This window comes from Rhipicephalus microplus, chromosome 1 (assembly GCF_043290135.1).
Source record: "Rhipicephalus microplus isolate Deutch F79 chromosome 1, USDA_Rmic, whole genome shotgun sequence".
NCBI lineage: Eukaryota > Metazoa > Arthropoda > Arachnida > Ixodida > Ixodidae > Rhipicephalus > Rhipicephalus microplus.
Window position 1 is genome coordinate 273838146 of NC_134700.1, and position 27632 is coordinate 273865777.

Sequence of the window (27632 nt, forward strand, 5' to 3'; positions counted from 1 at the left end):
CACTTCACGTTTCTCGAGTCGTCTTCTTTTTGCACGCGCACGCACGAGAACACACATGCACACGACAGACTTTCTATATATGATGTGCTCCAAACTACGTAGAACAATATTTGTCGAATACAGTTTCTAAGCCCTGGTTTTGGGGCAGCGGGTGGAAAAAAGGGCAACTAAATGTTTTGACCGTGCGCCAAAACACCACATGATTTCGTTGAATTCGTGGTTAATAATGTCTCATTCCGTTTCCGTTTCTCAGCTCGCAGTTTTTCCTTTTTTAATCACACTAAACCAGTCATTTGTGTGTGTGTGTGCGTGCGTGCGTGCGTGTGTGTGTGTGTGTGTGTGTGTGCGTGTGTGTGTGCGTGCGCGCGCGCGTGTGTGTGTGTGTGTGTGTGTGTGTGTGTGTGTGTGTGTGTGTGTGTGTGTGTGCGTGTGTGTGTTTCCTCATGCGGTGCTATAAACTGACGAGTTTAAAGTTCTTGTTGCTTGATTCTGTGTGGCAGTTATATACTTCTTGTCGCGCGCGTTATTCGGAGACGTCCTAATCCTCTCGCGCTATAATCTACGGACGACTTCCATGACCTTCGTTGCGTTTCCGGTTTCGCTTCTCCCTCACCAAAGATTACTGTCACTTCCTCCTGCGCGAGAGAGGCACGGTTGCCTTCTTAAGCTGCATCCTTGCTGTCGCCGCTTGAGTTCGCCCTTCGGCCAGTCTCTCCGTCGCTCTGTTCTAGCCGTGATTAATGCTTTATCAGTCCCCTAAGATGTTCGTCCTTCTTCCCCTCTCTTGTCGACGTATATACACCGTAGAGCGAACACAGACCGCGCTTTAAGTTTAAACTCAAGGTTGTGAACAGGAGAGCGTTTGACCGTGACAATTTTCCGGCTCGCTTTCTATACTGCGCGACTTCCCCTCTTCGTGCTCTTTCTCTCTTCTTGCTCTTTCTCTCTTCTTGCTCTTTCTCTCTTCTTGCTCTTTCTACTCAGTCGACTTCGCCTTCATCCTCACTACGGAAAGCGGTACCGGCTAACGTACCGTTCACAGAGTATAAAGAGCCCTTAAACCACACTCCGAATTCTAAGACAGAGAGAGGTTTATGTTTCTCGCTTTCACTACCCTCACTATGGCGCTATCTCATCGTTGCCACTTACTGAATGCGAAGCAGCTTATGGCGGGAGCTGCGTCAGTCTGTCCCTCACTCCTTCCCGCGGCGTCCACCCCCACTGCGCATGCGCGTCCCCTCCCTTCTCTCTCTCTCCTCTGGGAACAATCTACTGTAGGAAGCGGCGCGCACGAAAGGGTGGTTGTAGTGGTTAGAAGATGAGAAAAGGCACCTAATTTCTGCAACCCGGTCGGGAGCACGGTGCAGTGGTGTGCGCTCATTCGCACCTACACATAGTTCTCTTTAGGGGGCGATGGAGTAATTTCTGTTCTTCATGAAACGCGTGCTTCATGAAACGCGGGCACAGTGTCCGCACTAACTGTGGAGCCCACCCGCTACAAGCACAGTGCGCTGTCGTAAACGCTCAAAAAGAGGGGAATCACTGGATCGCGCACGATAGTTGGGCGAGACGAGGCAAAATGTACATGCGACTTTATGGAAAAGCAAGGTAGGAGACAATGATCGATTGATTGATTGATTGATTGATTGATTGATATGTGGGGTTTACCGTCCCAAAACCACTATATGACTATGAGAGACGCCGTAGTGGAGGGCTCCGGAAATTTAGACCACCTGGGGTTCTTTAACGTGCACCCAAATCGGAGCACACGGGCCTACAACATTTCCGCCTCCATCGGAAATGCAGCCGCCGCAGCCGGGACTCGAACCCGCGCCCTGCGGGTCAGCAGCCGAGAAGGTAGGAGACAACGGGTTACTAAGATCCCTCGTATATGGACCAACTGAGACCTTCTTTCCTTATTACTTCACGGGAGCAGGCCGTTAAGTCGAGAATTGTGCCAAGGGACGGGAAACGCCGGGAGTGAAGAATACCGCGCCGTAGCTTTGTGTATTTTCAGTGGTTGTTTAACGGCCCTTTAAAAATGGGCTTGGCCAAAGAAGGCGCTTTCCAGTCGTAATCTCGCATCCGCAGCTAGATGAATGAGCCAGCGGAAATATTGCACGGTAGCTTTGCGTGTATACACACTCGCATCGCTGACCCCAACCTGGCGGCGATCACTAATCGCTGTTGAGAAAGAGGGCGAGCGAGGACTGTACACGCACAACGCATAAGCAGCCCTCTTTGATTGGCCTCAATTTCCTCCCCTATGTACGAGCAGAGGTTAAAGCTCTGGTACTATACTTGTTGCTGTGATCGCTGTAAGGTGCGGACCTGAATATGTACGCGGCCGTTTTCACGCTTGGTGTATAGTCCAGCTTTATCCGACGTTTTGGTCGCCAATTTCCCGTCCGCTAATAGGCCAGCGAATGTATACGGGGACTCGTTATATGCATTTCCCATACGTCTTGCGCCGGCAGTGCATATGGGAACGAAGCCCCACTTCCGACTTGATCTAAGCCTCGCGCTCGGAAATCGCCCTGTATCGTCGAATACACCTCGCCCGCAGAGCACGAACACCGCGAGGGGAAGCGTTATAAAGAGCAGAAAGTGCGGTGCCGCCGTCCGGGCCAGACGGACCGACCCGATTTGTCAGCTTTTTTTTTTTTTTCGCTCGTGGCTCTCCTTCGTCTTTCTGGCGCGCCGTGTAGTCGCGTCGACTCGTCGCCCTACTCGTGCCCGGCTTTCTTCCCTTCCGTCACATCCCTCCGCCGCCTCGCTCGCTGTGCTTCTGGTTAGCTTTCGCGGTCTCTTGCCACGTCTGTACGCGAACCGATTGATCGGCCGCCCGCGACGTCTGGGCGGAATGACGTCGCCTGGCGCGCGCGTTTCCCCCGTACACTGCTGTCTTTGCTTGCGACGCGTCATGCCGAGTGCCAGCCAGGCCTTTCGGCGCCCGCGCGACGCACTATCACGCAACAGTGCTATTTCGTTGGATGAATAATATTTCTTAATATCACTTATGTTCCGAATAACCTGCATGCAGCACGGTGCGTGACAGGAATGTCTTGGCGGCTTTCGTTTGTCTCTGTTCCAATGAAATAGTGTCCACATGCCATCGCGACCCGCGCACCCTTTCTTTCTTTCTTTCTTTCTTTCTTTCTTTCTTTCTTTCTTTCTTTCTTTCTTTCTTTCTTTCTTTCTTTCTTTCTTTCTTTCTTTCTCTATTTCCAGCTTTTCTTTTTCTTTCTTTCTTTCTTGTATTTACTTATTTAATTATTTGCGTGGGCGCCCTGTTGATTTGGCTGACATACATACATACATACATACATACATACATACATACATACATACATGCAAGCATACATACATACATACATACATACATACATACATACATACATACATACATACATTGGATTGGTTTTTTTTTTCTGTTGTGTGTTCGAAAGAGATTTTTAATAAGCGCGTCTATAGTCCTGCGGTGCGCTTGTTTAGTCCGAACTCTCTGAAGTGCAGTGACGTACTGCGGGTTGTGTAACGGTCGAAGCTTCCATTCAGGTCAGCTCGGCCTTCCTGGTGAGTGAGATTCCGCGGCAAGAGAGACGAAGTGGTGTAGAGGAAAAAAGAAAAAAAGGAAACCGCCGCCTGCCATGAGAGCGTACTGAGGAAAGAAACCGCTGCAGGTATATCGCCTAGAAATGCTGGACGCCAGGCTGTCTCTCGCTGTCTCCGCTGCCGTCGTGTGTGCGGAACAATATATTGAGAAAAAGTCGAGTGGTGTCTTCCGCGAGAGATGCTTTACGCTGTCTAGACTGATGTAATAACACTGCTTCGGATGTAGACAAGTTCGTATAGACTACATGTGGTATACATTTTGTAAGCTCGCTCAGAATGCAAACCGTCGCGGCGAGCTGCCCCGATAAGTCCAAGAATGCGGCCACCTTTGTTTCAGCTTAAGACGTCATGAAATGACGTCGTCACGTGACTACATGTCATATGTGACGTCTTTGGCAATACGTTATGATTGAACCATATGGGGACGCCATCACGTGATCATCTTTTGCATATCACTTGTGTGCACGCATAGCCTCTGAGATGGTGTGGACGCATGGCGTGCCGACGGCACTATTCGCATTTGATGAGGCATTTGAACCTTTTGCCTTTATAAATAATGTGATGAAACATTTCTGAGTGGTTGGTGACACACCGTACGACCAGTTATCAACTTAGACGGTTAGTATACGTGAAACGACACGGAGACATGCAAGGAACAAGAGAGAGAAAGTGAACTTTAATTCTACATGGATGGCTAAGCGACATGGGCACGAAAGTAGGGAAACCCCGTGTCGTATATCGCCGGCCCCTAAGTGGTAAGAGGCGATTACACGTGCTCCCCCCACCGTTTCAAACTTCGGGCAAATATCCTGCAATCCTGTGCAGTCTGCCCACGCTACATATACATTTGACGATGACGGCAGGATGATGACGACAACGACGACACGCTTGATTCACCTCGTCGCTTGCAGCCTCATTGAACCCGGCGTAACGGAAGGGACAGGTGGTTTCCTCCGAGGTCGGATTGTACGCGCACCCCGTTCGATTTCGGAGTTCTGCGTGTGTCGTTAAAACGTGTCCAACTACCGCGCTCGCATACTGCTTGGAGCGCCCACCTCTGCCTCTCTTTCTCCAAGTGGTTAAGCAGGAAAAAGAAATGTGGCGATTGGTAACGGTCCGTCTGTACGAGCACATCTCAACAGATCAGCACGGAGAGGGGGTATGATGGAGAAGATAGAGCAAAGAAGGGATTGCGACGCGACAGCCGGCCATGTGAGAAGGCAGTCAAAAATGTGTCGGTTCAGAGCCGTTCGAAGAAAGCGATCTTCTCGAAAAACGTTTGGGAAGACGCGTGAGCAAGTTTGACGAGGCACGCGTGCCCACTGAGGAATAAGAACCCCTTATTCGCAATCGTGGAGCGCTTAATTGCGATGTACATCGCGCACCGTTCCGCGGTTCTCTTTGTACCTGGCACATCTCTGTGAGAGAGCAGTTGTTGCAGCATTCTGTCCGCTTTGTTATGGCCTCGGTGCCTGCGCATCTCTGGTAACGCTCGTATGCAGTCTTGTCCCGTCCGTCTGTCCGTCTGTCCTGGGAGGGAGTGCGCCGGCTGTCTCCTGGCGCCGCGGTCGGAGCAGATAGCAAACAGGTGAAACCAGTCGTCGACTGGCTTTCACTGCGGTGATGGAGGAAAAGGAATAAAAAAAAAAACCTCCGAAGAAGCCGGAGGGGATGCCAGCAAGCCGAGCGGGGCGAAGCATGCGCGAGGGCGAGGACTGCGCGTGCCACGGTGCGCACGCATAGGATTTGGGTCATGTGTTTTCTCCGTTCAACGTGTTCTCTTCGGGGGTCCGGACGATGCTCGCTCTGGCCGAGAAGGTTCGGGGAGAAGGTGGCGTGCCTGCCTTCCTCCTCCTCCTCCTCCTCCTCCTCCTCCTCCTCCTCCTCCTCCAGTAGTGGAGAACTGCTACGTAGCGAGCGGCTGGCTGTGCCTTTCCTCTGCACGCGAGAGTGCAGCAGTGCATTGCTGCTTGCAACTCGGTGCCTTTCGTCGGTGCTGACCCTGTTTCTCTTATTTCCCCCCCCCCTTTTTTTCTTTATGGTCGTTATTTTTTTCTTAGCCGCCGTATTGATAGGAAGTGTCTGCCGCTGCCATACGTAAGGGTGAAAAGGGGGAAGGAGGAGGCGAAATGTACGCCCGTTCGCTGTCAGCCGCCGTCGGCCTCGGTCGCGCTTGGGATGTGGATCAGACCAGTCCGGAAGGGAGCACTTTGGTCACCCGGAGAGGAGGTGCTCCGCTCCTCGCGGATGCTACCGAATATCTGTCGGGCTTTATATGTAGAGAGTGCGTGATTCGAAGGTTTGTGAGTTCGGATCCCACCCATAAAAAACGATCTTTTCTCTACGTTAATTAATTAAATTCATGTCATAATTATGGCACTTTATAAATAAATGGACAATGTTCCCTATGCTTGTTGTGGCCTATTTTGTGTTGGTTTCATTTGACTGTGTTTAACAAAAAAGAAATGAGTTAGGAAATAATTTTTCTTCGTTTGTTCATTGTTGGATTACTTCAACTGTTACCCGCACTGGCGGTTGCGATTTCAACCTCAGATCAAAAATTAGTTTAAACATTTTTTTTCTACGCTTGGGCTCGTAGCTTAGGTTATTTCCATGTTCTGCGGCAGGTGAGGGATGTCTAAAGCTCTGTGCAAGCTCACTTTGTTTTCACTCCAAGCTATGAAAACTTTAGCGAACACATGCGCGCGTGGGCGTGCGAAAAAGACAAAAACAAGAAAAGACATGCGACGTCCTGGCACTGTAGGCCGTCGTTTTGTGGCATACGCAACCGTCGTTCATATTGTGTCTATGAAAAACGAGCCCAAATATACACTTTTTAACACGAAAGTGTTCAGGGGTCCACCACGGCCCCTTTGGCGTACTTCCGTCACGGAAGTGACGTTGGAAAAGTTATACTAAGAAATTGCCTAGAAAAAAAAAACGAACCAGGAGGCAAGCATCTGTCGTGCGGAATCGAACAAGTGACCTTTCCATTCTCATCGCGCGGAGCTAACCACTACGCCACAGAGCATATGATGTCTGGAATGCTAACGGCAAGCCGTTTATATACACCATACACCGTTTGGTGGTCGTCATAGCTTCGAAACTTTAGCGCGTTTTTGTCATCAGTAGCGAGGTGGCGCGACGTGCTCGCGTTGGGCGCGCTCTCAAGGTCGCCGCCTCCACGGAGCGTGGTCTCTGTGGCGCGCGCACTTATCAGACTCGAAATTCGGGAGAGGACGAAGGTCACTTCGCACGTTGACGCGGCCGCGTTTACGAAAAGGGGCGCGGTGTTGACACACGACGCGGGAAGAATTGAGACAGAAGTGTTCCTGCTTGTCCTGCGCATATTTGTGCGCTCGTTTAGTGCGTCTCTTTTTCTGTTTGAACAGCGCGCTTTGTCGAGCTGTGACAGTTGTTGGTCCGCGCGTGTCCTAAGTATGTTCGTTTCGTGCGCGCTTTCTGCTTGAGGTGTGCGCTGCAAGTTTCAAGGTATTTGCCGTTCCTAACGTGACTTCGCAATTAATTGTTTTTAAAACAATGCGCAATGAAAGCTTCACTTCTTCTGTAAAGACACGTTTTACCTTCGTGTTATACCGATTTCTACATATGAGGAACAGCCGCGCTTTTTCCTTTATTTAAGCGTGCGTGGTACGTGGCTTTTTTTTTTTTTTTTTTTGAAAACGTCCTCTTTGGCTCAGTCGCGCCACTCAATTGCGCCGGAACAAGGTGTCAGCTTTTTTTTAAGGGTCAACGGTAATGCGAGACAGGCGCGTGTTCTGTGTGACGACGGGTGTAGGTCGGCAGTCGCGAATGATCGCGCATCCGATGCAGTAGTTTTGATTTCGCGCGCTTTGCCGCTGCTGAAACTATCGAGATACGGCAGCTCCACGCGAAGTGTGTGCTCCGCGGCGGGTCGGATGGGCGTCCTAAAGCCCCTAGAACTTGTGGCGTCCGTCCTTGTCTCTTCTATCTGATTGCGTTGGTTTCGCTGTGTGTCGGGTGCTTATTGTTGTCTCGCCGGCGAGCGCATAGCGGCAGAGAGGCGGCAACTGCGTCTCCTCCTCCTCCTCCTCTTTTTGGCTTCGCGCTCTCCCGTCTGGGCGGCTGAAAACTTGGAGTCTCCGGCTGTCTGTTGACCACACATTGTTTTTTTTTGTTTTTTTTTCTAATCGGCGGTCCGTGCGCGTTGGTGCAGTTCCTTTCGGGCGAGCCTTCGCGGAATTCCATCGCGACTTCGCGGTCCGTCATGCGTTCGTTTTTTTCCCTGTTTGTTGTGTGTAATGGCGTCACCCGCTTTTTCGACCATTGAAATGCGCATTGCTAAGCCCCTTTTAAACGAGGAAGCTCAGTGCAGCTCAGTGCTGCGAAGCCCGAAGCCGGACGGTGAGGCCTGGCTCAGGGAAAGGCCTTCGAGTGTTTGTCGTCCTTTGGGGGACCGGTGCTTCTATAACGCTTTCTGGCGCCCCCCCCCCCCCCCCCCTCTTTTTTCTAAGGCACCAAATGTATTTGCGGAACGCATCTTATCTGAACGCGGTCGCTCAGGCACTACTTTCACCTTCGTTATGCCCCTCTCAGCCATCAGCCAACTTACAGACTTTCAGCCTCATCGGCCAGCGCTTGCCATGTTGTTCACTACCTTATCCCGACAACCCGCTGCCGCCGTAACCCATGCTATGCAGTTACGTCAAAATACCATGTTAGGAAAGTCTCGGCATTTCGTATACGGCCAAACGTTTTCATAAAAAAAAAGTGTCCTGCACCTCCTAAGTACCTTGTTATATATAGCACTGGTCGCGCGACCCAATTATAGTATCAAATGGCTGCTTTGATCGCAAAGCGACTGTTTTGACTCACTCACTCGCTACTCAAATTTTTTAGTCGCGCAACTTCATTCGCATGCCTCTGAGCCAATCAGACGTGCAAGAACAGGGGGTCGGCAATTCTATATGGCGATGCATGGATACATGTCGCAGCACGCAGGTGTGAACGTCGCCAGCCCTGAGTCGATCTTTGGTCACTTCTGGTCGCGCAACGGGGTCTAGTCGCAAGTTTGAATGAGCCTTTAGAATTCCTCCTTTAGAGAGGTCACTTTAGCTCTGCAGGCGTTAATTCTAGAAGCTTTCTGCTTACATAAGTGCGTTCCTTGTCGTGCACCTTTCTCTGAGGTCACGTGCAACTTTCTGGCCTCATATGTCCAACTTACGATGTGCAGCTTTGGGGGGAGAATATTGAACGTAAACAGCTCATGGCGCTGTGTTGGTGCACCATCATACGTTAACTCCCACTTAGTGAAAAGCGCGTCGGTTCGAACAACAGTTCCGCTCCAGACAAATTCGTGCATGGGTAGGTTGTCGAGCGCTTGATCTGCTTCTTCGTTGAATAAGTTATCGCCACCGAATATTGTAGCTAATAGCTATGTGCTTAATGGCTGTCTTGTTTGGCCGACGATTAAGAACAAAGGCGAGCTTCTACTAGCAGTGGAGCTGACACTTCATTCTTACTTATACCCTGTCCGAACGCAGCCGTTTCAAAGGACACTGGGGTCCCTACCATGGCAATGCAGGTGACGCGCTTGGCCCGAACTCCCAAAGATACGTGCATCTGATGAGAGGCATCAGACTTCGATTGTGAGTGACACTGCATCGGTACCTTATAACTTGACCAAGGACAAGTTATCGGCATGGTCAGCACCCTGGTCAGTGCTATGCGTGTGCTGCTGAGCAAGATGCAGACACCGACAGATCGAAGCGTGTTGCAACTGCTTGACGCCATCACTCCAGTTCTCACAAGCCGTCAGAAGTCTGCTGCTTGAGAACGCAAGCGGCACCATCATGGCTTCACCATGAGCAAGATTTTGGGTGCATGGGACCGCGCATACAAGTTAATGCAACGAATGTGCTCATTTGATTAAGACACGGGTGTAACTCACCGTCTGTGATGTTAAGCACATAACTGTGGTTTTGTCGATGGCACGAGTGACATTTCTCTCCTTCTCTATCTCTAACTTTTATTCTCCTTACCCCCTCCCCAGTGCGAGATAGCCTACCAGGCTCAGCCATGGTTAACCTCCCTGCCTTTCTTTCATCCTTATTCTCTCTCTCTCCCTCTCTTGAAGACTGCTTTGCGGCATAAACAAAACATGCGTCAATGTATTAAGCAACATTCGATATTTGTTCCGGTGCTCCGTTGTATCATTTTCGTGAGCGATTGTACCACAGAGTTCAGATTACGCTACGCTCGCAAATACATGAGGGAAAAAAAACATGGATATCGCCGTGTCTGTTTATCGCATGGGGTGCGATCTACGCAGCTTGTCGCAGTGTGATCCGCTTCCTGTGTCTGCAACGTTGACCTTTGTTTTCGTTCTTGTTTAGCATACTAGATGTTCCTCGGTGTTCCGTAATCGTCGCTTAATCGGGCATTTTAAAGCGTGGGTTTGAACAATATCACGGAAAAGATAAAACGACCTTTTGTGCTGCTGTCGGAGACAACAGCACAGCAGGAGATGTTCAGTAAACCTGGGTGTTTTGTGCATTCTAAGAAATAGTTTTTTTTATTGCTCGTTTTTTTTTTTCGTTTTAAAGTATGAGAGAAAACATACGCCCACGCTTCGAGGGTTCCGCTATAGTCTTTGTTACTTGGCTTTAGTCACTGTGACGAAATGTGTCGTAATCCGGATGTGCGATCTATACCGCTCGACGCTTTAGAAAAAAAAAAAAAAGAGCGTGGCTGCGCAACAATTAGGCGGCGCAAGGGATCACGCTTCCGTGATGCGAAGGCAATCTGTCTCTCTCTCGTTTTTTTTTTTTTTTTTTTTGCCACTGCACCTTCTTGGGTGCTTGGCACGTGGGCGATCCCAAAAAGTAATCGGCGACCATCGCACTGACCGGACGGGAAGGGAGAAAAAAAAAAGGGGGGGGGGGCTCCGTTCAAGCTTTTGCCACCGCGTATTAATATATATATATATACGTGCATTTCCCGTCCAATTTCCGATCGCGGTCACCACCTGTTTCTCGCCTCGCGTGAGCGGGTCGGTCACGAGAGTGACGTCACGAGTTAACACGATCGAGCGTTGCGCTCCGTTGGCGACCTCACGCGTGTTCGTGGCATTACACTACTGAGGGGTTTTTCTTTCCTTTTCTTTTTTTTTTTTTTCAATGAGCGCGCACCTTCCGCAGCGGAAGCGGGACGCCAGGCGCTGACACACGTGCGATCGGATCGGGCTTCGCGGGAAGTCGGATGTGGGTGACGCCCCGACGGGGCCCCGTTGTAGGGAAAGTTGGCGCGTCACTGAAACGGGGACCAATCGGAAGAGCCGCGCTAGAGTTACCTTTTAGGTAGCGGAGTTTCACGTAGGCTTGGCTAGCAACCGGAGCGATGCAGTGAAGCCACACTCCATTTTATTGCGGCAACAATTATATGGACACTGTCGGCTGGATTTCGCCGCCGGCGTCATGCACCGTATATTTATACGTATCTATATGTATGAAAACGCAAGAAAGAAAAAAATCTGCTGGCGCGTGGAATCGAACGTGGTACCTCCACGTCGTGAATGCGTGGCGTTAACCACCGAGGCTCCTTCAACGTTCCAACGGCAAACTATTTATATCTACCACTTACCGCTGTTGGCGGACATCCCGGGGGGGGGGGGGGACTGTCGTATTTTCAGCATTATCAACAAGATGGCGCAATGAGCGCGCGGCGGCTCTCATCTCTCACGCGTACTTTGGCCCACGGAGAGGAGGGGAGATGATCTCTCGCGCGCCCTTATCTCCCTGTGGGAAGGATCATACGTCTTGGCTGGTGTTGGGCTTGCACTGGAACGATTCTGTTGTAGTTACGCGGCGCACAAAGGTCACTGCACTCGTTGTACAGCCTCCGTTTGCGAAAAGAGCGCGCTTTTTCACTGACACAGCGAATTAACAACTGAGACGCTTATTCGCGTTCATCTGTACCTGTGAGTACGTTCCGTGCGTCATTTGTGCGTGAGAAATGTGGGGCACGTTTCGATCTGCTTGCCGTTGTGCGCGTGACCTCCCAATTTGTTGCTGTCGCGTTCGCTTCGCCTTTGCGGCAAAGCTGTGACGTTTTGCGGGTAACATGCATGGTGGGTCGCCGACATGCGATGAGCTTGACTGGTGCTGAATCGTGTCAATACAGTCGGCTGAAACGGCGCTGTTCGAAATAAGAAAATTTGCCCCAGTGTGAATTTCTCCGCAATGTCTGGTTGCTAGCGATGTCTGGAAAATTTACGCGCAACTGTATATTTCGAGCAATGAAACGAACAGACAATTACGACCAGGAGAGCGAAAGGGGACGTAATTTATTGTTCTGTAACACTAGCATAATATAATGATAAAAGCCTGAATTGAGAAGAAATTAAGTGGACGAAACTGCATTTTTTTTTCCATTAGGGGTGTCCGAAGCCACAACCGTCGAATTCGAACTCGGGATGCCGCATTAAAAAGTAACAGGTACGGTAACACCAAGCCGTACGATTCTTTCGCGCCTCGGAGTGGTTGCGTACGTCGCAGTCCCGGATGACACGTTGTAGAGTCGCTATCTCTGGCCGCTGCCAAGTGGCAGCCGCAGATGACGCCGGCGTTGGATGTCGTATACGGCGTGCAAAAAAAAAAAAAAAAAAGAGAGACTTGGACAGCCGCGCCCCACATTCGGCGGCCATCCTCGTGGCTTGCGTGACAGAACGTGTAGTTCGACCGAACCAGTGTTTCGAGTGGTATACGTCTCTATATGATTAGAATCGACGATATTCTCTTGTTAGTCGTTTAGTGTCGTGTATAGCGATCTTAAAACGGCTTGGAAGCCGAGAAGTGCATATTTGGTTGACGTATCCTCACATTCAGAAATGTCGCAATAACCCGAAAATTCATTCCAATAAGTACACAGTAATAATGGAATGTCTGAAACACACTGAGTGAGCAGTGTGACAAATGAGTGGGGACATTGTCGTTTGCACCGCGTCGCCATTAGCTTCAAGTGGTTTCATTCACCTAGTGAAGCTTACAAGTCGTATCACACACCTTCAGCCCGCTGGGCTTTTGGTTTGGGGGGGCGAGACTGGAGGGGTCGTTCAGTCAGTAAGGAAACTATATAGCGCTTAGCGCAGTGGTGTCGTGCGGAGACCTTGGGATGTCCGTGTCCGAATCCCTCGGTTCAATAAAGTGTTACCTATACCTACAGCGTGGTTCGGGTGCAGACTAAAGAATAACATATTAGTACCGCTTGTTTTTTTTATTCGCCATCTTGGTGGCATTTCAACGCTGTAAATATATCTCGTAATCTTCTCGTGCATCAGTTGCGTGTAACAAATTTTTAGACACGTTGTGAAATTCCAAAGGGTGTTCGGTTAAAACCTGTGACTAATCGGCTGTCCGTGCCATGTCTTTCTTTTTTTTTACTATCTGGCTAATCTCGTGATTGATGAGAGAGTGTAAGAGGGAGAGGCCTCAGCGCGCACTGTTCCAGGGCACGGACGGACGGACGTTAGTACGAGACATCAAAGGCTTTCGCCTCACGACAGTGGGTGCGATGAAACGCACAACGCAATCGCACCCGTTCGTTGAACATGGCCTTGTTTTTCGTTCCTGTGCAGTGCGTTGCTGCTGATTTGAATATATGTCGGCGAGGTGTTTACCTCTTGAAGGTGCGCACAAATGTTGCGATGAGAACTCTGTACAGAAAAACTTTGCGCCCACGGGAATGGTATACACTTCTTCTTCTCGGTCTTTCCGTGGCGATTCGATGAAGCTTTGCTTGATTAAGCGTGCCGCTCCATAGCTTTTGTGTGTCCTTCTTTTACCCGCGGCTATAGTACGATTCGGGCGTCGGCGCTGTCACGGTGGTACAATTTTGTGAGCGTTTATCTCGTTCGTATAACTTTTTCCTCATTTCTCACCCTTGTCATTTTAAGGAAAGCCCGCGGGGCGCTTCATTGGTCTTCTCATTTTCCGCTTATTTCTTCCTTCTTGCATCGCGTTTGAAAAAAATAAGCGGTTCCAATGTGAATTATTGAATCATTAATGGCAGCGGGCAAAATTAACGCACATGGTGATCGAACGGAAAAAGGTGTACACAACACGGTGCTATCTATATCATCTGACTTTCATCGGTGCTCGATTACCAACGTTATATACAGGAAATTATGAAGAGCTAATACGCACAACACATTTTTGTTTAAAACGGGTTTCGTGTGTGCGTCATTTCCTTGTCGTGCATCATACTCGACCGACGCACAGGTGTATCATGCACCAGCGACCAGAGTGCACCGTCATCATCACAATTTCAGTCCCCATCGTCATCACCATCATTTCAGTATTATCATGATTTCGTTTTGTTTATTTATTCACCGTCCCTTCTGATCACGTGACCCGCATGGCGTGGTGGTGTAACGCACGCGCGTTCTACATGTCTGCTCCTGGAGATTACATACCAACGAGCCCAACTATAATGATGCCTCCTCGTTTCGATGAGGTTCTCCGCACTGACCTTATTGTACGAGGGAAATATGCCGTTTTGCGGGGGAAAAGTGTAACGATGACATGCGCGTATTGGAGTGAGGCGTCGTGACGGCGAGCGGATCCGACGTCCAGCTCGTCCGGGTGGCGAGAGCACGCCTTGTGGCTCGCGTCCTCCGCGGATGCCGTCCTCGTCCCACTGGCCTGGTACGGTGCATGTTCTTTATGCTAAACACTGGCGGTGCAGCTATAGTGCTCTAGCTTTACTCTTTCGATGGCGAACTCGTTCCTTCGGCATCTTGTCCGAGGAAACCGGTCGCATGCCTCCCTCCGCGATTGGCAAGCAGTCACGAAGAATGACTCGTGTGACACGAAGATGAGCTCTTTCTTACATTGGTTCGCGCGTCGTCTCGCATCTGAAGCTGTGCGTTGTCATGTGTGTAATTGTAAAAATAATGAAAAATTTGAAAACCGTGATGCGGATAAGGACGCAAAGTTATAAGCCTCAAATGCGATGACTGTTATGCGCCGAGTGCGTGCTGTAGAGGGCGTCATTGTGGCTAGTAGCGCAACGAACGAGGACAGAGAAGAACCACACGGGACAAGCGTTAAATAGAGGGCGCCACAGTACACCAAGAAGGATGTTTTATATTCTGTGCAAATGGACCTGAATTAGTAATTGTCATTTTTTTGTTTTCGTATCGCAGGCAGGGTGCTTCTCTCTCTCTCTCTCTCTGTGTGTGTGTGTGTGTGTGTGTGTGTGTGTGTGTGTGTGTGTGTGTGTGTGTGTGTGTGTGTGTGTGTGTGTGTGTGTGTCTTCGTTCATGTCATGGCGCACGTGCATTGAGGCGATGATGTCGACCGAGAACTGCCTTGAATTTGCCGCACATTGGAAGTGGGATTTACATACCGAAGATAACGTGTCTTATATCTCAATTAAATGCACCGATGCGGCGCCCGCAGTTATTTGATATGCGTGATCTACTTTGGATTGCGATCTGTGGCGAGGATCAGCCGTCACTTTCGTGTCACGTGACACGAGAGCGACGGCCGGTCCTGTACATGTCGCAAGTGCATGTACATGCGCAAAGCTGTCCTGCAAGCTCTCATCTTCATTGGTTCCCTCATTATGCCGTGTGACACACGAAATAATGGTTATTAAGAACTCGAACGGAATGAGCTTATTAGACAAAAGAAAGCCTGGTTGGTGATAGCATCGTGTCAGTGCCCAATGAAGCCTTCAGGCGGTGCTTATACAGCCTTTTTTTGCTTCACTTATTAATTGGTGCTTTACACCGCTGCACTTTCTTTTCGACCGTTCCGCCCTTGTCTGCTGCGCACTAGCAATCAAGCTTTCCCTCGAGGGGTCAACAAGGAAAAAAAAAAAAGAAAAAAAAGCTGGGGAAACCCGTTTTGTTTCTTGAGCACTGCCGCCGACCGACCAGCTTTCCAGGGACCTTTCGCGACCTGACTTTGCTCCTCTTGGATCGCTTTTTTTTTTATTTCGATCCACGCGTCCTGAGCCAGTAGGTGGCTCTTGCAAAGCTCCGGGAAAAGTATGTCGCCTTGAAGCTCCTAGGCGCGGCGAAGGACTCGCGAGAAGGACGGACTTCGGGGCGCGCTATATGGACGGTGCAATGGTTGTCCCGGGCATTTCTATTTTGCTCGGGTGTGTTTGTATCGTTTTACAGCGAAAGCTGTTATGAGATCACAACTCGGGTCACGCGTAGCTGTCCGCCGGTGTCCGTAACCACATCGCGCGAAATGAGAGAGAAAAAAAAAAAAAAAACTAGCACCAATGACACAGGTCGGCTCGAACCCGGGTCTGCTGGGTGCCAGCCCCAGTATTTTACCACTGAGTTACGTCGGTGTTTGTAACTTGTCAAGCTTGCCTTAGACAGGCTTGACCTAGCACCAATGACACAGTGGGGCTCGAACCCGGGTCCGCTGGGTGCCCAGCACTGAGCTGCACCGGTGCTTGTGACTGTAGTTGACAAACGTGCCTTAGGTAGGCTTGATGTCGGGAAAGCAATCGCGTCAGTACGACTTATAAAACGTTTTAAAACAGCGAAATAACAACCAGTCGTCGCACAATGCGAATAGCGTAGCGAGTGGGCAGTCTAATGCTCCAACCCATCTCAAAAGCTTGTTCTTGTTTCCCCATTAACTGTGGCGCATACCCACTGCAGCCATATTTCCTCATCGTCGTCAGCCACTGCGTGAACGATTGGCACAAAATTCCGCGCAAGCGTCTAGCAGATACCACGCTTCTCAGAAGAATGACGAAAAATGGCGTAGCGAATGCAGACCTACTACCCAAATATATTTATTATAATTACCTAGTGAGTATCAAGCAAGTGGGTCTGCAGTAGTTACCAAATGAGTGTTTCGAAGAGGCCCTGAAAGGCCGCTTTTTCTAGCTTTCGTTGTGACTGTGCTGCGCTTTGGAGGAGCCTGTTGTCGACCCTGAAGCGTTCCGCAGCAGGCGCTCCAAGCCGTCCCGCCGCCGCTTGCCGTACTCGCTCCTTGAGACGGATGACGCAAGGTTGCATGGCTCGTGTGTGGCGGTAGTAACAGCCGACCGGTCGTATTGCGTCAGGTGTCGGAACCTGCGCAGTCTCGGAACACATTGGATGAAGCAACAACTCCTAAATTGAGTGCTTGAAATACTTACGTAACCCTCGACCAGAGTTTCATTGATCTCTGCGCTGCCGTATTCGCACTTAGTTTCTTTTCTTCAACTGTCCGTGATAGGAGATCACCCATGGGGAGATTTGCTTACAATATCGGCTAACATTTGGTTGTCATACTTGCGTAGCTGTGACAAAAAAGTCACCGAATGCACAATAAAAGACCCGTCGATGATGCACAATTAACTTTTCGTAATTTCTCAGAGGTAGAGAGGAGAGATATGGCGAAAAGGCGCTGGTAGCGTCACTGTGAAAAAGAAAATGTGAGGAATCAAAATGACGCGTCCGCGCGCAAAATGAGCATTACTTGGGAGGCTTAGCGGTGAATGCGCGTATAGTGTCCCGAAGCAAAAGCATAGCCCTGTATACTGAGGTCATATGTGAACTTACTGTGGCGGAATATAACGAATGTGTCTTGTTGCCACTGTCTAAGCGAACTTGCCCGATCGTGCCAGATGTCTTCCGAAGATTTTGAATTGCGCGCCTTACATGCTTCAAAAAGGCACCTGCGTCGTTTTTTTTTTTCTTCTTTTTCTCTCGATTTTTTTTTGTTTTACGACGCAGGCTGTCGACTTTTCGATTCCCTGGCTAGCTATAAACTCAGTTTCTGCACCAGGTGCAACTGTGGCAACTATGCAAGAAGTTCGTTCAGCAACATGCGAAAGTCAGCGCATACCGTGCATGACCTCTGCGTTTAGCTCCGACTGCGCGCTGCCGGAGCTAATCGCGGAGGCCACAATACCTAAAAAAAAAAGAGTCGCTACGCGATCCAAAATAAATGTCCAGAACAACCTATTGACAGCCGTGTAATAACGTACAAAGCATCACCATTTACGAACAACGAAAAAAAAAAGAAAGAATTACGGGTGGTAAATTGAACTTCATTTGATGGAAGTGTGAAATATTAAACGTAGTATAGTTCCGTCTCTTCTCTCTAACCGCAGTTGACTGATATGTGGGGGATGCCTGCCGCTTGAGGGAAGGGTTCGTGTCGGCGATAGCGTGTGGCCAACCCGCTTCATTCTTTTCTTTTTCTCTCTTCTGCAGACGACTTCAAGCCGGCCTCTGTAGATACGTCCAAGTCTGCCAACGTCGAAGTGGGAGAGAAGAACCAAATCACTGTGACTGTGCCGCACATCGAGGTAGGGGGCGCGCTCGGCGGGCGACCCACTTTGACCGCCTGCCTTTCCTGCCAGCTGCTGCATGCCTCCGCCGCTGCATTGTGATCGCCTCGCACCGCGGCGGCGGGACGTAACAATGCAAGACGGGCAGATCCCATTTTCGCTCGCCTGCCGTCGTATTCTTCGCATGCGCGTTTTTTCCTTTCTCTTCGGCACTGCTCGTGTGCTTGCGAGCCTGACCTTTCTTTTGCTTTTGTTTCGCTCCTAGACTTCTTCCATGTTTTTTTTTTTTTTTTTTTTACGATCGCTATACTTCCCGTATTTCTCCTGCTCTCGAAGCTGCGACGACGATAACTTGTAATTATGCTGTGCGCGTCTATTTTACGCTGCTCTGCCGCCAACGGTCAAGTCGGGGCTGAATCCTGTGTTGTATTACAGTGGAGTTGTATTTTTCTCCCGACAGTGATGCGAAACTGGGGCGCCGTATCTATGTACTTAGTGTTTTTTTTTTACGCCACCATTGTATACGGTCGTCGTCCGTCGTTGATATATTAACAGCGGATGTCTGCCGCTAAACATGTATACGTTTGAATGACGACAAATCTAATTGTTATTACATTTGGCGTCATTCAAACGTACATGTCTCGCGACGGATCGACCCAGATTTTTGTCAATGCTTTAGCAACCTTTTGTTCAGCGAGCTAAAGAAACCGCAAGATAGACACAAGGAACAATAGGGAAGCAATTTTCACCATCTTGGTTACACAGGTGTTTGCGTTTTTACACTCTGTGGTTTTAAATTTCTGAATGCAATGTTGGTGCAGTGATATGCGCTGTACCCAGCATATTTCCGGAGCGAGGAAGAGGGTCAGCCCCCTCCCTACCCCCCTCCTTTCTTTACTACGCCTGTGTTTGTGTATGTGTTCAGTACGCAAAAGGGTCTCTGCCCGAACTGTAATCGGTATTATTTTTGCGTTCCACTTACGCTCAGTAACAAAGAAAAACGAGGAGGGTGGATCTGGGTGGTTGCGGTGTTTTGTACCAAATATATTGATGCAGGGGCTAGCAGTACATTTTCTTTTTTCGAGGAGAGGGGGACGATTTCAACCATGCCTTATGTATGTTTGTGCACGATTTACACACACACGCACACACACACACATATAAGAGCTCGTTTTTTTCGTCTTTTGACACAATATTAATGAGATCTAACAGACAATAATGCCAAGGAATGTATAGGAGAAGTTTTTAGAACAAATGTAATGTGAATAAGAAGAAAGAAATGTGGGTGAAAAAATAACTCGCTGTGAGCAAGAATGGAACCTACGAGCTTCGAATAACGCGTTCGATGCTCTACCACTGAGCTGTCACGGCGGCTATCCCCCCAGCCACTTTATTGGGTTTATATGTGAATTTAAACGTGGGAGTGTCAGTCAGCACCACCTGTAGCCATGGTGGCAAGTGTGGCACACACTTTTTTTTATGAGCCTGTATGGGGTCACGTAGCACGTGAACTTATTATGAGCTGGCAGCTGACCAATAGTCCCTCGTATACAACCTAACAGCACCAAGTCTGCCAGTGCAAGACCCTCGTTAATGAATATGGGAAAGAAGTGTGTACCTAAGCGCTCATTTTTTTCTGTTTTTTGACACAATATTAATGAGATCTAACAGACAATAATGCAAAGGATTGTATAGGGGAAGTTATTAGAACCAATGTAATGTAAATAAGAAGAAAGAAAAGTGGGTAAAAAAATAACTTGCTTTGAGCAGGAATCAAATATATATATATATATATATATATATATATATATATATATATATATATATATATATATATATATATATATATATATAATATATGAGGCTATGATGAATGGGAGACGTGGCCTGGCTCATACGCCATGTTTATTCCACTCTGCACTTCTTCCTTATCTACTTCTACCAACTATCGCTACCTTCTTACTTTACAGATTCCCCCTCCCCCCAAAAGAATGCTCGTGTTACATATTACAATACATGATGAACAAGCAATCCTGGAACACAAAAAAAAATGTCTGAATGGGCTGTAGTTCCACATCACATTGAAGTTCCGTAAGATCGCACAGACTTCACAGGAGAGGCAGCAATCCAGGGTTATCAAGTACGGCTCTGGTGGGCGAGGCTGGCTGTTACGCTCTGGATGACATAAGCATGCTCTGTGCGTGGATACCGATGGAAACGCAGCCAGCATTCTTTCGAGGAATGATTGAGGCTGGAATTCCTTGCAAAATCGACAGCTTTGTTGGCGTCGCATTTTTAGTCGTGAGTGACACAAATGCGGTGCATGCAGTTTGCATGACCGTTGGTCGTGGCTAATTAGGCGCTGCTTGTGTTCCTGCAGAGTACAAGCGGTTGTTTTTTGGCGTTTAGGGAGTTTTCTATGGCGATGGCGCAGATGTTCAGACCGAAGGCGCAATCTTGAACGCTGGTGCAGAAAAGTGCTTTGACTTTTCTTTCTGTGAAGATGGCTGAAATGCGGAATCAGTCTTTTCTGTAGTGGTCGTTGTGGTGGCGGTGGTTGTTGTGGTGGCCATTGTTCACCGCATTCTTTAAAGCCGCAAGTATGCTTGCGATGTAGCTTTAGTTCTTCGTTGTCCTTGTTGGTGTGGCCGTTCTAGTTTTTGGGGTTCTCCTTATTGTTTTTGTTGGCGTTGCTGATGTTGCTATGGAACGCGTTGCGGTGGGAGCCATTCTTGAACATCAGGCCGGTTTTCTTGACAACTTGATCTGGTGTCTAGTTGGCAGCTGGTAGTTTGTGGGCTGTTGTAATTCTGTTCGGGCAGTGAAGATAATGCTTCAGGGTTGATAGACGGCTCTTTAGAAGCTTCTACTACACTGTTCACTACGAAGAGCTCTTGCGCCTGGCAGCTTGCAATGTTCAATACGTCTGAGCCTTGTGCTTTGCTTCGACTGTCTAAGGTGTGTGCACCGGACGGTAATGAATGAACATGTCCGGAAAGAGCATGGCTTGACAGGGTATTTTCGTGAAGCGTTAGGTCGTCTACCGAGGTCGCGGCGTCCTTATGAGGCGAATGGTGAGCGATAGGAGCGCTTGAAAAACCGCGTGACGAAAACCCATGTGGTGGACTACGTATGCGAGACGAAGAGTGAAGGGCATCAGGTGGTTGAGCAACGTCTCGGGTCATATGCTGAAGCGATTACTTGGAAATGCTGACTTTCACGCAGAAGGGAGGCGCGCTTGACGGTTAGGTTTTTCCCAATATACGCATCGCCTTCTGTAAGTAAACTCATGTGCCACTTCCTCTTGAGGCAGTTGTCGATTCGCGCTGGGATTTCAAATGGTTGAGGACTGCTTAAGGAATTGACGATAGTGTGCTGTTGTTTCTAGATGGTTGGCATTGAGCAGGTCTTGGTCACAGTCGTTAAAACGGGTAATCATCTCCTCTTTGATTTTTTGCCATGATTCGTCATTTTCGAAGATGTGGGTGAGGTAAAACTTAAATGCCTCACCTGAGATGTAGTCAGTGAAGTTTGTGATCATCTTACGTTCCGACCAGGATGCAGCGGCAGCGTGGAGCTCGAATAGGTTAAACCAGTCCTGTACGGGTCCGTCGTCTGCTGATCAGGTGTACTTGGGGATGTCAAGGTCGTCTGATGGTGCTGTCATGATGCTGGCCTTGCTGTAGAGTTGGGATGTACTTTTGTGGTCCACGTTCGGTCACTGCGTCTTGCTGAGACGTTCGAAGATGGTGGCCGGTTGATGAAGTGGCCGCCAGGTCTTCATCCTGTCAACTCATGTGATGCTATGATGAATGGGAGACGTGGCCTGGCTCATACGCCATGTTTATTCCTCTCTGCACTTCTTCTTTATCTACTTCTACCAACTATCGCTACCTTCTTATGTTACACACACACACACACACACACAAGCAATTTTTTTTAATCAGGGGGGGGGGGGGGGGGGGGCTAAGAATTCATCGATGAGGTTCAGACCTCATCGTACCCACGTGGGAGGCCTGTGCCCATGGCCTACGCCCAGCCAACTGCTGGTTATAATAAATGTGTTTATTCCTTCGCCTCCTTTATTTAGTTAGATATTGCTGTTAGCCGTGCCTTGCATAAATGAGCGCGGACTCGCTTTCCGGGAGCACGAATCTCAGTCACCCAAATCAGCATAAATCTCACTTGCAGCATGTGACAGCTGAGTATAAGGCATGCGGGTGAGCTGACACAACCTATAGTTAGTGAATGCAGGCTACTCAATTTGTGTAGCGCCGCTTCTAATTTCTCTCCTTCTTTGTGGCTCCGTCGACAGTGGTTAGCGCGTGAGCATTTGCATACTCTCAGGTGCACAATGTGTTGCAGAGTAGATTTGTTTGTAGGGCAGAACGCGTGTGCTCGCACAGCTGCTTCTTCGCATGTGTCTATATGTGTCTCTATGTGTCTCTATTTGACCAGCTTCGTAGCATTCGATGTGCATAGTGTGCTCGTGCTGTTGCGGCCCGTCAACCACAATGTCTGGGTCGCTTGTGAGTGTCGCCTGTGTGCGCGCCTGTGGCTGATGTGCGGTGCGATCTGCCGCGGGTCCTGCGCTATCAGCAGAACCATCTGTCCCAGGGCTCCGGCACTGCGCACACGGTATTCAAGGGCTCGCAGCGGCCTTATCAGCGGGAGTGTGTCCTGGTCGTCGACAACGTCACTGGCGAAGTAACCCTCGAGAGGCTCAGCTGTAACATCCAGCTCAAGAAGACCAGGTACGTACAATGCCTCCTTTCGATCCTCGTATTTTCTGTGCATATTTCACCTCTTGGATGACGGATTTCAATCATAACTTCAAGTGTTCTGTCAAACACATTGTCCATTGATTCGGATAAAAGGCTCTCCCGCAAAGCAGTAGCCTCAGGTTCGATTTCTGGCTTATGGGGAAGTTGAACTTTACTTGCATGCCAGCATCACATTGGTACTTCTGATGATCAGAGGCCAATCCGGATTATATATCTTGAACGATGACTAACAGTGGTCTTGATGAGTGGTCTCGATGGTTTATCCAGCTGAAGTTTGGCACGAACATTAGCCGAATTGTGATATAAGAGCCAGATCGCTGTAGTCTCAATCGTGATCGGGCCTCATTGCTATTAAAGGTGTTGCCCGATCCGGATCGAATCTAATTGAGATTGGTCATGATCACAATCTAAATTGTCTGGCTGAAACCGATATGAGGAGATTACCACGCCCACTGGAGGCAGCCAGTAAGCCGAAAAGTTTACCAGCAAAGTTATTGATGTTATCAAAATCGAAGATGCCTTTCGCAAGGGTGACTCCATCCACATACAGCATGTCGAGAATGAATTTCATTTATGACGGGATATTCAGGTTTTTGACCATAGGGAAGGGGAGGTGAACAAGCATGATGAGCATAGAGAGGGAGGAGGAGGAAAAATAAATTTTATTATTGGAAACCAGGAGGTTTAGCTAGGCTTCCCATTAGGGGACGTCAAGGGCTTGCCTGGGCACCGTCTCATGGGCGTGCTGGGTCATTCAGGTTTGGTCATCGAGAGCGGGGCTCCGCAGAGCCTCATGAAGCTTTGACGAAAAGGTCGTGGTGTTAGCGTGTCTGTACTGTGCCGGGCACTCCCACAGCATTTGCGGAAGCGTAGCCGGGTGAGTGCCACCGCACCAGCTGTGGGGGGTAGTGTAGACGTCCGGGAATATGAGATGAAAGCGGGCAAGAGAGGGATACGTTGCGCGAGGTTTAGAGACACCAGGGACAATCTGACTACATTCAATGATCTTGTTAAGAACTTTTACCTAAAGACACTGAGCCTTTGCCCCACCTCACCCCAAGCTCAACTGAGCACGGGCCACCATTTTGCATCTACTTCAAACAAACACATATCCCATGGAGAGAAAAAAAAATTTTTTTCATTCATGGTGACAACTATGAGCAAAGCTACCACGAAACCCAATGTTGGACGAAGCGACACTGGATGGGCCTAGCAGGTCAAAGAGCACACTGACAGCACAACCTTTGTTTGACTTTGCTTGAGTGAGCTGGTGTTGATCAGTTAACCAAATGATTAAACCGGTGGCATACCTGGCACAGGCACGGTGTGCCACCTCCTCGCTATGCCACTGCCACAATGCAAGTGTCCATTATCTCACTATTTTATTTCTGCATACTTTTGCCTCATGCAGAAGTATGCTCCATTTGAAGCCATTTTAGAAATCTTGTCTTGCTTGAAGAAGCGAACTATCATAATATCATGCATGCATAATTTGACCTGTATGCTTATGCTATTCTACAATTGAAATATCTTCGTTTCTGTGCAGATAAAGTGTCACAGTAAACATGAAACACTTAAATTTGACAACCCTTTTCTTACTTAATGTATTTAACAATGTTAAACATATTGTGGCTCATAGTGTTGTTCCCCTGCATACATTTGTCAGTAAATAGCACTCCTGTTTTTAGGAATTCATTATTCTGGTTCCTTGGGGTTCTGCTTTATGAGATGTTAGTGCTCACTTCTTATCTCTTATTCAGTGAGTGAGTGAGTGAAACAACTTTATTGTTGATCTGACATTAAGGGGGAAGAGGTTGGGGAGTTAAAGAAAGACTCTAGCATGCTCGGACGTCCCGGAGCAGCAACCTATTCGCGTCGAACCCGTGGGGGTGCCGCTTTCAGCCTCTGGTGTTCCAGGATGCCAAGCGCACTCTGGACCACGTTTCTTTGGTTGCCTGGCTCTTGGCTCATGATTTTTCTGCTGATGTTTGTTGCCATTTCTTATTCGTTTCCTGGTGGCGGTGCACAGTCCCAGAGATGTCTCTGTGTGGCTGATAGAAAAAGGGGCTGAATGGCTGCCGGCCGGCACTCATACGCTCCTCGTCCGTGTAGCTCACCTTCGAACGTTGGCGTTCCAGGACTGTTCCAAGATCACCTGCAAGTCACGGCACAAGGACGTCTTACGACAACGGCGACATTGTTAGGCTCTAGACGCCGCTTCGCAAGCGTGGCCTGTGTTAAAAGTTCCTCGCGCATTGCACCGGCCTCTTCGTCATCGTCGATAGCCTCAGTGATTTGACATACTCGATTGCTCGTCTCCGAAGTCACGGCTACTGTACTCGGCAGATCCAACTTGTTCAGGTCTTATGCCTAATGTGCTGTCATCCGAGTGACTTTGCGTTCGTGTAGTTCTTACTCGCCTGGTGGCGTATGTGGAGAGAGAAGTGCTATGCTAACGGTGTAGGGAGGACAAAAAAAAAGAGGAGGACGAAGAGCGCTTGCTTGTCTCGTGAGTGCATCGGCGCTGAGCAGCAAGTGCCATTCAGCCCTTTTTATATCAGGCCATCTTCAAATAAACATCTTTCATCGTAACAATATGCTCATCTTGATTAGGTACTTGAGTGTTTTTACAGTCATGATAATAATGCCTGGACAAGCAGTGTCTAATTTCAGTTTTTCTGTGGTAAATAAATATAGACGCTTCACTCTATGTTTTCTGCAACAGATGAAAAGGGATTACCATTCAACTTCAAATTTGATTGTTTGGCAACTCTATTTGCTCCTTTGTTGTTGCTAGACAAGCCTGCAATGAGGCTATCTTAGGGGGTGGGGGTTAAAGCACAGCCTTCCCAAACTGGACGAATACGAGATTATACCTTTTTAACTTAAATTTGTGTGCCCATGTCACATGATTTACTGAATTCAATGTCCTACTAGCTATGCATGTTGGCATAAAGATAACATAAAGTAAGGAAATGACCAGAAATAGAGTAATGTGCGTATAAAATGAGTCCAGTCAAACACTGGCAAAGGGGTGCTAAATGCTTGTTTATGGCCAAATGAACATTTACATTGAAAATCTTGAGTTGGAGCATCTGTGTTACCTGCCTAAAGCCTTCTTTGAATTCGCATGTTTGTCTCCACAGAGCCGAAGGAAGCAGCAAAATCCAGCCACGGCCCATCACCCCCATCGACAGCGGCAGCAGCGGTGGCGGAGGAGGATCACGCAAGCATTCTCCGTCGCAGAAGCTTTCCCCTCCTCAGCCACAGACGAATGGCAAGCACAGCTGGTCCTCGAGCTCCCCCAATGGGCAACATCAATCACAGTCGCATTTGCAGCAGCGCTCTAGCCAACAGCAGCCAAGGATCTCTCCAAGCCAGCCGCAAGTGCAGCGTAGCAGCCCCCCTGGCAGCCAGAGCAGCCCTTCCATGCCAACCCTGTTGACACCTAGGGAGGGAGGCAGCTCCTCAAGCCGTGCTCCCTCAGCAAGCAGGGACAGCATGCCACTGCTGACCACTGAGACTCTCCATGGTAGGTGCCCCTTATGTAGTCTTGTTGCTGGTTTTGTGCACAATGCTCTAGTCCAACTGCATTGCTAGATCACCAGGGCATGGACAGGGGTGACTGGTGTTTGCTTATTCACACCTAAGCTTTTTCTTTTTTATGCAGTGCTCAACTGAAATTATTGGTTGAACAGCCTCAATAAAGAACCATTCACAATTAGCAGTGTGCTCTGGCCACACCCTGATTAACATGCACAGCGAGCACACATTATGACTTTTTAATGGACGCAAGTTTTGAGCTATTTATAATTGTTGTTATCGCCCCCTGTCATACTATTGTCTTGTTAACCAACATATCTCATAGCATGTTATATGTTAGTGCATGAAAAACTATCCGTGCAGGCTGTATCCTTAAGAATCTGTGTGACCACCCTGTGCGTGTTAGACTCTGCCAATTCCTTCATACACCAGATATCATATATATACGTTTGTACCGACATCTTGCATGTATGCTTCCTTTTGCAATGCAACACATCATCTGTGATTATGTTATAAGCACCTAGCCAATGGCCTATGAGGCTTGATCTACGTGTCGCTTGTGTCAATGCAGCGTGGTCAGAAAGCGTGGTGTGAGGGGTGCAAACACTGGTGCGGTAAAAAAATATGCCATGGTGCATGCACCTTTTCTCTATCAGTAATGTCACATACATAATGCCTCTTGGAGGCTTTTGTTCTGGTGACACAGCTTATGCCAGTAGTCTTGGATCCTACTAAATTGGCAGAGGGCAGCACAGGAAAATAGAAATGAAAGCTGCGTGGCCAAAACAGCATCACTGCAGGGAAAAGGACCAATGGGTAAAATCAGTGCTACGCAGTAATGCCCATTGAAAAGATTACATTATTGCAGGGGCAAAAAGGACTGGTCAGGTGAAGCAAATGAGTGTGGGAATCGTTTTTCCAAATACAGCATCGGTGCATCCAGCATCGCTGTGATATTCACAAAATGTGATCACGCCAGCCTTTTATATTAAACAGTGAGCTTGTTTCGAAGCTGCAAGAATGCTGGAGCCTGTTTACTGCGTCTTTAATGGACCAGTAAACTGGCTCTGACTTCCTGTTTTTTAACACGCCGCAAACAAGCTAGCTAATTGTACGACAGGCCGCGGATATCACATTTTCGGAATATCACAGCGCCACACACTGTGCATGCAGTTCATTTTGAAAATATTTGGCAGATACCACGCATCTTGAGAATCGATGTTATGCGAAGCATGCGGAGATAAGGTGACTGTGTTGTAATTTTTTTATTGAGGGACACATCTTTAAATCATGCTTAATAGTATATGTATAAATGTTCCAGGCACAAATAGTTGTTTGTTGTTTGCACTTGCGCAACGATGCCAGCAGGATTGTCATTATTACCACCGTGAGAAGCAG

At 48.5% G+C, this 27632-nt stretch overlaps 1 protein-coding gene across 4 annotated transcripts in view; it reads left to right on the plus strand.

The window, feature by feature from the left end:
* Nucleotides 1–27632, plus strand: part of LOC119188192 (uncharacterized) — a 138403-nt gene that overhangs the window by 92326 nt on the left and 18445 nt on the right. For 2 of the 4 annotated variants that reach the window (XM_075894816.1, XM_037436116.2), the window contains exons 2-4: nucleotides 17831–17925; nucleotides 22507–22661; nucleotides 25838–26223. In XM_075894816.1, the coding sequence (XP_075750931.1) occupies nucleotides 17831–17925; nucleotides 22507–22661; nucleotides 25838–26223 (636 nt within the window). The remainder of the gene's footprint in view (nucleotides 1–17830; nucleotides 17926–22506; nucleotides 22662–25837; nucleotides 26224–27632) is intronic. The other 2 variants (XM_037436119.2, XM_037436117.2) reach the window with 2 other exon arrangements.